The sequence below is a fragment of the Pundamilia nyererei genome, unplaced genomic scaffold, assembly GCF_000239375.1.
Source record: "Pundamilia nyererei isolate P.nyererei 1_Seehausen unplaced genomic scaffold, PunNye1.0 scaffold00003, whole genome shotgun sequence".
Lineage (NCBI taxonomy): Eukaryota > Metazoa > Chordata > Actinopteri > Cichliformes > Cichlidae > Pundamilia > Pundamilia nyererei.
The window spans coordinates 4,577,676-4,588,740 of record NW_005187404.1 but is presented as its reverse complement, the minus strand read 5'-3'; the positions used below and the strand labels follow the sequence as shown (position 1 = coordinate 4,588,740).

The window sequence follows — 11,065 nt, the reverse complement described above, 5'->3', positions numbered from 1 at the left end:
CACACACACACACACACACACACACACACACACACACACACACACACACACACTGTCCGGAGTGGGTGGAGGCCTCAGAATGACCTCTCCAGCTGGCACACTGTGTTCTAGTATTGTCACTACAGCCTTGTATTTCAGCTGTACCACAGATAATCACATTGGACCCGCCCTCTCAAGCTTAGGCTGTCAGTAACGCAAAACACGGCAGCTGTACACACATGCACACGAACAGTTAATCTCATTGTCTTATGGTCATTTTGACATTTTTATTTAACAATATTGTTTTGGGTTTTTTTTTTTTTTGACATTTGGATGATAACAATATAAAAGGGAGTAGAAAAAATCCGTTTGGATGGAGGCTAGTTATTCACACCTGTGCTGTACTGTGACATGGCAAAAGGTCTTGAGTGGAAACAAAGCCTGTTACATATTAATCTATCTTGGCTACAGTTACACATCAAGGCTGACTTGATCACAAGTAATCTGATTGGATTTTTTATATCAGACTGGATCATGTTTTGAAAATGCATTGTACAAAAGAAGAAGAAGTAGAAGAAGAAGAAGAAAAAGGACTGAAATTATTGTTGAGCTGTCCAGGATGTACCCTTGCCCTGGTGTCAGCTGGAATAGATACCGACCCTGCCTAACCCCGGCTGGATAAGCTGATAAGAGGATGGATGGATAGAATCAGTGAAATGTGATTTCATTAGGTCTTTGTTAGGTCGGCCAGATTGTTAACACATTCTAGCAAGCAAGCTCATGACACTCCTATTTGTTTTAAAATTCCTGTGCTAATGTACAGGTCAGGCTCCAGATCATATATCTCAGTTTCTTACAAAATACGCTGCTGCTCGCTGTCTTCATTCACGGAATCTGTTATTTGTTCTTCCTCGTACACGACTAAAGACCAGGGGGACAGCGCCTTTCAGTCTGTGGCACCAAGGCTGTGAAACAGTTTACCATCACAACCCTGTTTAGCTGACTCTGTGGACTATTTTTTAACAGGCTCTCTACTAAGAATTTTATTGAAATATTATTATTATTTATTTATTTTTAAACTACCTGGTTATTTTATCATCTTGCCGTCTTATTGTGCCTTTTAATAAGCAAAATTAGTGCGATCCTATCAGAGCAATGGATTTCAAAAACAAAATGCAATTGGATTTTACAATTAGTCAAACTTTTGCATCAATGTCCGTGTGTCCCTGAAAAACCACACGGCCACAGACCAAAGACATGCTGGTGATTCTAAATAAAGTATAAACTGAGGCACATGTCATCCTCTGACAGCTGGCACAGCTGGAGAATTGGTTAAGGAAATGAAAAATGTTAAAATGTGTCCATATCTACACACATGTTTTCAAGCTGAGGTGTAATACCAACTGAAAGATCAGCAATGAATCGTGAACAGATTTTTATTGGTTAAAATTTGGAGTTTGGTAAATTAGAGTGTGAAGTTAAAGGGCCATGCCATTTATCATAAAAAAAATCATTCAAATGAGGAGAAAAAAAAAAGCTTTTCTAATATTTTTCACTTCTGCTTGCAGACGCAGACTGTTCAGGAAGCTCTACAGCGGACTCTACAGTTCTACAGACAACAGGAGATCAGGTAAGGCTGGCTTGCAGTCAGTCTCTCTTTCTCTCTTTTATTGGCCTCCGGTGCCGGGAAATTTCTTCTGTCACTTGCTGTCTTTCTGCTGTCTTGTCTCCGTATCCCCGCCGCTCATTCTCTCTCTTTTTTCCTTGTTTTTCTCACTTGGCTCACTGTCACACATGTTCATACGCACACCTGTTCAGAACCTGTGAACCTTCCTCGTGTCTCTGCTATCTCCCGTTCTCCCCGCTGTCTTCTCTTCCTCTGTTTCTGCCACACTAATACAAGCGAGACAGACAAACACACGCACACATACATATATAGACACACACTCCTTCACCTCTTGTCTCGGGCTCTCTCGCCATCCTGCCCTGTCAAAACTGTAAGACACAGTAGAGAGGCTTCAGTCGGGCGTAACACAAGTAAGCATTGTTCACGAAGCATACACTGCATACTGATACAGACCCTGGTCTGTGACCTGGACTTCTACTGTTATTTTCTTTAACTTTCCTGACCACTCTGCTTTTCACACTTTGGCCTCAGTTGTTGTCGCTCGGTATTTTCTTGCTTCAATTAATGTACTTCATTAAGTAATTACCAGAATTCCCACAAGTAATACTCATCTTGCCTCTAATTTTGGAGCATCACAGTGCATGTAATTGTGGCATAAAGATTAGGGAATAAGCTTGCGAGCAAAAGGCCTCTGAACTGTCTGACAAGGAGACAAATAAAAACATTCCTTATTTGCATTGTTGAGGTGACCTTGAGCATTTTTCCATGCCTCTCTGTTGTCCATCTGCTTCTGCTGGCTCTGCTAAGTGATCAGCAAATATGAGCGTGTGCAGGGTATGCATCAGGTCACAGAAAATGCTAAAAAACATATGTACTCAATTACCATTGAAAGTCCCGAGCCAATCAGCTAGTGTCTCTGCCAAGTGTAAAGTTTGTTGGAGAAGGATTATGCTGTGGGGTTGCTTTTCAGGAGTTGGGCTCGGCCCCTTAGTTCCAGTGAAAAGAATTCTTATTGCTTCAGAATACCAAAATATTTCAGACAATTTAATGTTCCCAACTTTGTAGGAACAGTTCAGGGATGACCCCTTCCTTTTCCAACATGACTGCACACCAGTGCACAAAACAAGGTCCATTAAGACATGGATGAGTGAGTATGGTGTGGAAGAACTTGATGGAGTGGAGACTGCGAGCCAGACTTTCTCGTCGAATATCAGTGTGTGACTTCACAAATGTGCTTCTGGAAGAATGGTCAAAAATTCCTATAAACACACTCCTAAACCTTCCAAAATAGTGCAAATGTAATTTCTCATCGCAGAGACCATTCATGATGAACCACCATAACTTATGTGTTTGGTTTGTTTCCTTTACAGGTGTCAGGAAGTTGGAGGGGAGAGACGAGAGGAGAAATGTCCATTTCTAGAGAATTCTGGTTCAGAGGAGGATGTTCTACAAATCCTCCAATACATGGCCACCATACTGGGTAAGTATATGAGATAAAGGTAGATGGGAGTGTGTTTGCCACAGATCCTGCCTTTGTGTTTTTTCCCTCCCCATTTGCATGTCCTTCAATATTAACATAGTTATTTGTGCATGTACATACACAGAACCATCCCCCAGAGGCTTGACTTGGAAAATACATTGTAGACACTTCTAAGCCTTTTAAAGGAGATGCGGTATCATGGGTAGTGTGCATGCAGTCGCAAATATACAACTATTTACAAGGATAAGCAAACACACACCACCACACACTGTATGACTCACTATGGGGGCTTCTACTGTCTCCAATGCCCAGCATCAAACACACACACACACACGCACATGCACACACGCACGCACACTGTCCTGGTGAGTCACTCAGTACAGCTTCTTCTTCCCTCTGTTACATCTAAGATCTCTTCCTGCCTCCATCTACAGTCTCGTACGTCCTTTGAGTCTTTTTAAAAAAAATGTTAATGTTCTGATTTTCTGCATTTTCTCGGTAAGCCGGTGTTACAGTATGGCGTTTAAGTCTGTTTTGGGAAGGTGTTTGCCTATGCAAATGTGCTAGCATGCAGTCTTCCAAAAAAAAAACAACCCAGTGACACTTCGCTCAACGTGGATGACGCTGTGCATAGGTCGAATGCTTATTGGCTAAAAAAAATGAGCCTTAACAGGAAAGAAAGTGACAGTGGAAAAAAGTAGCATAAAAAGCAAAGACTTTGCTCGTAGTGGACACATTTCAATGTTTTTTGCACTCAGTTTAGCTTAAAGACTGCTTATTTCAGACACTGCCCCGTGGTGACAGTATATAGCTATTATGTGTTCACTGGCTTTAGAAGCTATCTGTACACTCTGCATGGGTCCAATTCAAAGCAGTGTTTTAACCATTACCACCACTATGTTCATAACGTTGACTCTAGCGATAGCAGTAAAAAGTAATCCTTCTCGCATCCTACCCTTAGAATTACCAGTTGACCTAACCTCACTAACTGCATGTCTTTGGACTGTGGGAATCTAGAGTACCCAGAGAGAACCCACACAAACAAGGGGAGAACCTGCAAACTCAACACAGGTGGTGGAATCGAACTCAGGACCTTCTTGGTGTTAGACAACAGTGCTAACCACCATATCCTTTAATTTCTGTAATGAGTAAGAACGCATTCATGCATTATTTTTATGCCACTTTCTGATAAAAGCATCCAGCTCATTAATACTCTTTGGTTTCTGTGCTGCCAACGATTTTCAGTGAGAATAAAAGCTGAAGTCAGAGACATCAACTCAAGGATATTTGAGGAATGATTTCTAAACTTTGGGCTGATTCAACTCTTCAGTTGGAGGGAAATGGATTCTGTAATCAAATCAATCCAAGTTTTATGTAGTTCTTGGTCAAAAATGTACTCTGCTGTGGTCTCCAGCTGTGACATCCATATAGTCTATACTCAAACTTTTGTCCTCACCATGCCTCTCCTTTCCCAGCAAAACTGGCAGTAATTTTATAATGCTCCTAATAGAAAAACTGGAGCTAAGCTAAGGCATCATCCATCATTAGCTTTCTTTCCCCATAGATCACTAATGGCGTTTCACTAAGGTGCTCCATTTTTTTAAAGGAAACATTTACAAAACCCCATTTAGGCCTCTTTTATCTGGGTTTTCATTCTTTTGGTCATCATCCTGAGCGCATGACTGTTGGAAGAAGAGTACAAATCAGCTGATAAATAACTGATACCTGTATCATGGTTCATCTTAATAATAATAATAATACATTTTATTTATAGAGCTTTTCAAGGACAGCCAAGGACATGTACAAAAAAGCGAACAAAAAACAAGTAAAGGAGAACTAATTAGTGTTTAGATTACGCAGTTGTGTCACATAAAGCGAAACACTGAGGCCTACAGAGGATTTGGCTTTTGCTTGGACAACTGCATATACTCTCAGGCACAAGAGTACCAAAATTTCTTCTGTGACGTCAGAAGACTATATTAATCTCTAATCTGGATTCACTGACTGTGCTGTTTGCAGTTTTGTTTTTCTGTGAGCCTGTTTAGTCGGACCTTTTGATGTCTTTAATTATACTTCACAAATTCTGTGGATTTTCTTCCGTATTTATTTATTTATTTTTTTACAGTTTTATCCTGTTTTGAGGTTTTATTTACGTCAAATGTCGCTTTGACTTTTTTCTAATCTTTTAATCCCATTTTTTTTCTGTCACTCAACAAGCACCCGACATGTTTATTTTATTTTATCTGTATTAATTATTTTAGCACAGCTTTGATGTTTGATTACTCAAAACACTGATTTTCTCTGCTCGATATCCCTGAAATGATTTTTTCTGCTGGATTTGAATCTCTGTCTAAACATACCATGGAGTAAAGATAATGTTGGGTTTTATATAAATTGCCGCTGTAACAGAAAATCATACTCGTGTAGGCATCAAAACATTAAAGTGCATATTTCTTCTTCAAAAACAGGAGAGTATCTTCTCCAATATGTTGATAGTTTAGCTGTTTAGTTCACTGTCTATGATATCAAAACTATGTTTACATCCTCAGAAGAGTGCAATACAGCATGGCTGACACTGGTGTTTCTCATCCCCCTGTCCCAGGAGTACCATTCTGTGAGCTGCGAGAGCATTTTGGAGAGGAGTTCTTTGGTCTCTGCTTTGAAGAAAATGAACGTGTACTTCGGGCTGTGGGTGGCAACCTCCAGGATTTCTTCAATGGCTTTGACGCCATTTTGGAACACATTCGCACCTCTACGGGGCGCCGTGCCTCATCTGAGAGCCCCTCCTTCCAGTGTAAGGACCCTCGTGAGGAGGACAAAGGCAGAAGAAAATTGGACAAAGTTGGAGATCAGGCAGAAAGAAATGGAGGAGGAAAAATATTGGTTCTTCATTGCTTCAACCCTGCCCCTGTTGTCGGGTTGGTCATGCCGGGGTTGATCAGAGCTGTTGCCAGGCGTATCTTTCATTCACAAGTGGAGGTGGAAGAGGTGCCCCCTCTAACTCCCTTGTTGCCCAATAAAGATGCAGAAAACACAGACTGTGACTCGACGACCCCGACCCCGACCGCGTCTCCCACTGCCTCACCCTCCTCATCCCCATCCCCTCCCTCTCCTTTCCCGACCACTGCTCCGACAGTTTGCCTCTCCTTCCAAATCCAGGAGACCAGCCCTCTTTGCATCTCTTCCCTCCCCAACGCCGCCTCGGCGACCGGTAAACGACCCCCCCTCTCGATCTCCACCAACCCCAGCGATCTGCGCATTGGCCTGGCCACGTTTTGCCGTGCCTTTCCGTTTCACCTTGTCCTGGGGCCTCACATGGAGCTACTGCAGCTTGGGGAAGGACTGAGGAAACAGACTCGTATAGAGACTTACCGGAGCCTCTCGTTCAGGGACTGTTTTGAGATTGTCTCACCTAAGATGGATCCCTCATTTCAAGGCATCCTACTGAGGCTTGCATCCCCATTTACTATTCGTACCAGGCCTGACACCACACAAGCGGACATCAAGGAGAAGGTAAAGCTATCCTACATGGAAGATTAACTCCAGATTCCAAGTTCTTAAGTAATGAGGTCACTATTGTCATGTATTAATCAACACATCCTAAAAATCTAACCATGCCATGATTTTATTCCAGATGTATGTGCTGTCTTTGTTGCCACAGACACAGAGATTGTTAACAAGCATGATGCACTTGTGCTGTTGGAACAGCTTACATTCTGTATCACTGTTAAAACAAGCATGGCACTGCCTTTAGATCAGTGAACTGTGGCTTAGTTTTGGGCAGACTGATCCATGTTTAGCCTGATTAGAAGAGCATGCACTCTTTGTCATGTCCCAGCGTAGGGCTTTATGCACCATGGAAAAAATGGAATCTTTGTTCTGCCTTGGTATCACATGAAAGCTTCCAGTGTTTCCTCTAAATTAGTGCAAGAAGGCCACAGTTTTATTGTCTTTATAGTTACAAATTTCCCCAGATACCGATTTGTTTAATGTGTCCTAAGTCAAGGCTGAATTTAGTATAGCTAAATTTGAACTTCTCTGTCTTGTCTTTCATCCCCCCCCCAAAAAAGTAGTCATGTGTTAGCAGCACTTTGTTTGTATTGAACTCTGTTCCACGTCATCACATCAACGCCCACAGGCTTGTAATGATTTTGTTCAGGAGAGGTGTGGTTTGAATTGGTTCCAGTTTGCGAGAAAGAATTAATCAGTGGGATTTGTGTGCTATATCCAGCTCTCTATTGATTGGATGGTCTCCACAGGTCGCCAGCGATAGCACCGAACACCCTGACGCTAAACAGAATCGACAGAGAAGAGATTAATCAGAGCAGCCACGGTGCTGCGCAGTGTATGTGTGATTGTGTGATTGAGTGAGTGAGATAGGTATGTCTTGAGCTTAAGCTGCAGAGAGGTGCATTCATTTTATAGGTTCATATCTACCATATCCGCAGGTCATGAGATATTTACATCTTTGATCCACCTTGAAGCTGAAAGCTAGTTTCTGATCATTTTAGCTACAAATTTCTTCCCATCCACCTCGAACCAAAGGCTTGAGCATGAAGAAAAAACTGTGATTTAGGTAAATAAGTGATATTTGTTTGATTTTAAATCACTTGGAGGGTTGTTTTCATATTTATGCGTTTGTCCTGTTCCTCTGCTGTCCTTTTTAGCGGTTGCTTGTGTAACAGGTGGCTTATTCTGTGTTCAGATGAGAGATGAGATGATTTTAATGAGACAGTGCCAGGACTTATGCAGGCAGACTGTTTTGGCAATTCTAAGCACAGATGCTATTTTTACTCTTGTAGGCAAAGCAACACCATGAGCAAAAGGGTGGGTGAATATAGATGGTGTGAAAGATATGGAAAGAAATCTTTACCTATTGGCTTTGTAGCGGGTGCAATAGCTGGGGCAATGAAATGACTACATGTATCATATATAGTGGCAAGTTAAATGAATGGCAATGTGAAGCTATAGTGAGTGGCACACAATGTGTTTAAAATCTCACCATGTTATGCTCCTTGTCTAAGCACTGTTTGCTCTAGTCATTGCCCTGGCACGGCAGCTAGCAGTTAAAATTCATTTTTAAACTAAACTGACGTAAATATTTCAATAAAATACCTGTATAAATAATTGAAAATCATCGAATTTGTTTTACTTTTATGTAAGACGATAAGTGGGTACATCAAGGAAGTCATACTCATTTTACATCATCGGCCACTTTGATCTTAAGTGGGCTGGACCAGTGAAACTAAATGATAGGCGTGCAAGTTCTGGTAGCTGGTAGCTCATTGCAGAGACTTTTCTGCAATTATAAAAGCTAAAGTTTTCATGAATTCACTGAAAATGTCCTTTTTTTAAAAAGTCACGGAGTGACAATTTTAAGAACTATTGCCCTTAATTACCACATTTCAATACTGTAATAATTTCTTAAAATAAAGCACTTATTTGGGCATGGTTGTTGTCTGAAAAATGCAAGCTGCAATGTAGATGCTAAGATGCATATATAGAAGGTTCAGTTTAAGTGTTGTCAGTCTTGCTTTGGCCATTTTTAGTTCTTGATCCATTCATTTGCACAGCTACACAGGTTCATGTCCTGGACACACGTATGCAGAGGCACACAATAACAATGAACCGCAAAGTCCACATTCCACATGCCCTCAGCAGTCGGATCCCACCTCTTCACAGTCAGATCTCAAGCACCACTACAGCGTCTCCTCTCAAGCTTTCATCTTCTCTCTGTCAGTGTCTCTTAAAAATTCACTGTAATTCTCTCTCACCTCTCTCTCCTTCTCTGCTGCTTACTGAGGTCTGTCTCTTCCTTCACAAAGCTTTTCTGCTTCTTATCTCCAAGCCTTTTCATTTTCTTCCATTTCTTCGGGGAGTAAATTAATTTTAAAAATGTTTTTATCGATTAAAAAATGCAGCTATGATTGCTTCAAAAATGCCAGATGCATCTGGTTGGCAAAGCACAAACATAAGTTACTGATTGGTGCTACGGGCAAAAGATTGCGTGTGAAATCAGGTTTAAAATCATCCACAGTCCTCTGGTCGAAAAAGGTATTTTAGCACATCTATGTTTACTTCAGAGTCAGTGAGGCTTCCTTCTGTGTGCGTCACCAGTGACCAAACCTGGCACTGCTGAAATTTAAGTTATATATCATCTCCAAACTCCAAATACTATTTGCTAGAGACTTTAAAATATGTGTTTCCAGAGCAGGCAAATATAGTTTTTCCCAAATTTTTGCCCGGTGAATCTTGTGTCACCTGGGCAGACAGGCAGAAAAAAAACGAGAGGATGGGCTGACATTTTCACCAGAAAGGGCAGACAGTGAAGGCGACAGGCCAAGGTAAAGAGGCCTCACTCCAGTGCCGTGCAATGTGTGTGCTTGTTTGGATGGCCTTCACTGAATTTTCAGTTTGACTTCTTTCCTCTCTTCGCCCAGGGATATGTGCTGTGCAAGAGACCTACTGAAAAGGTCAGCTTGGTCTTTGTGCGCAGCGAACACTGTGGTCAACACACTGAGTGCAAACAGAGTGCACTCTTATATACTCACCTCTAACCGATGCATCATCGCCTTCGTCATGTTTCTCTCACACTGGAGTTTACGTCTGCCTCTTAGTAGGGGTGGGCGATATAAACAATATGCGATTGAAACGATATAAATTTGGCCAACGTCAGAGATTTTGACTATACCGCTCTATCGTGATAGTGCATGTTGATGATGTCATCAAGCTGCGCCTGTTTTGGTCGAAAGCATCGCACACACCACAAGAGCAGCGGCTACCATTAATAACTAACCTTGTATTGTGTATGAATAATCTCAGTTGTTCTCCTGACTGAAGTTTGGCCCGTGTATAGCATCCTGCTATGCGATTGCATTTGTCCCTAACCACCAGAATCCCTCACGTTAACTTTTAATGAGTGGAAGAAAAGTTGATGTTCATCCTCCAGCTTCACTGTACTAATGTTATGCTAACATAGCTGTGTTGCTAGCAATCACGTAGCACAACATTATATATCAGGTAGTCCAACTTCAGTAACCCTGCAAACACCACTGCTGTTTAGTTTTCTGTCTTAATTATTTTGGAAGTGGTAGCAGAGCTGTACGTTTTAATTCGTTTCAAAAATCTCTCAGTCAGAACATGGCGTGAAATGTTTAGGTGGAAACTAGCAAGCTAACTTCCTGTTAACTTGTAACTCCGTTAAATTTAATAAATTCTGTTTTCATGGATGCATGGATGTAAAACTTAATTGTTACACCCGATAAAGCAGCAACGCTGATCATTTTATTAAAGATGAAAGAATTTAGACCGTTTTAAACTCTCAGTTTGACTTTGGGACCTGAAACGGACGGAGTTTTGGACCCAGAATACTCCACGAAGCTTCTCACTACGGCAGCCGTAATGCTCTGACAATCCGTCAAGCAGTGCGGCTTACCAAAGTTGTACTAAAACATTTTTTAACAGATTTCTGCACGCCAAAATCAATTCGAGGTCAATAAGCACAACCAGAATTTATACATAAAGCACACTCTCGATTTTTGAGAAAATTAAACGATTTTAAGTGTGCCTTATAGTGTGGAAAATACGTTATACAGAAGAAAATATATCACGATATATATCCTTACTGCACGTGCTTCAAATTATGCCGCAATATGGATTTTAGGCCATATCGTCCAGCCCTACCTCTTAGATTATTTGGATTCCTTGTTTCTAATTTGGAATAAGTACATATGCATTTAGTATGGTGCATTTTTGTTTTCTTCATATAGAAGATAGAGCTCTCTTGAACATCTGTGTGAGAGGTCAGACAGTGAAACATAGTGACAATGCTCCCAGTCTTAATAATGTGGTGAGACTCTGTCATGTACAAGAAACCAGTTTAAGTGACACAATGTTTTATCCTGTTATGTGACAGCTGTGTGCAGGCAGGATAAGGACCCCTGGAGACAGAAAGTAACTCAAAACACAGCTTTAATGCT

General features: G+C 41.2%; 1 protein-coding gene across 2 annotated transcripts in view; it reads left to right on the top strand.

Annotated features, from left to right (window-relative positions):
- gucy1a2 (guanylate cyclase 1, soluble, alpha 2) overlaps positions 1–11,065 on the top strand; it is a 46,296-nt gene that overhangs the window by 8,607 nt on the left and 26,624 nt on the right. For both annotated transcript variants that reach the window (XM_005720726.1, XM_005720725.1), the window contains exons 3-5: positions 1,548–1,609; positions 2,977–3,086; positions 5,689–6,599. In XM_005720726.1, the coding sequence (XP_005720783.1) occupies positions 1,548–1,609; positions 2,977–3,086; positions 5,689–6,599 (1,083 nt within the window). The remainder of the gene's footprint in view (positions 1–1,547; positions 1,610–2,976; positions 3,087–5,688; positions 6,600–11,065) is intronic.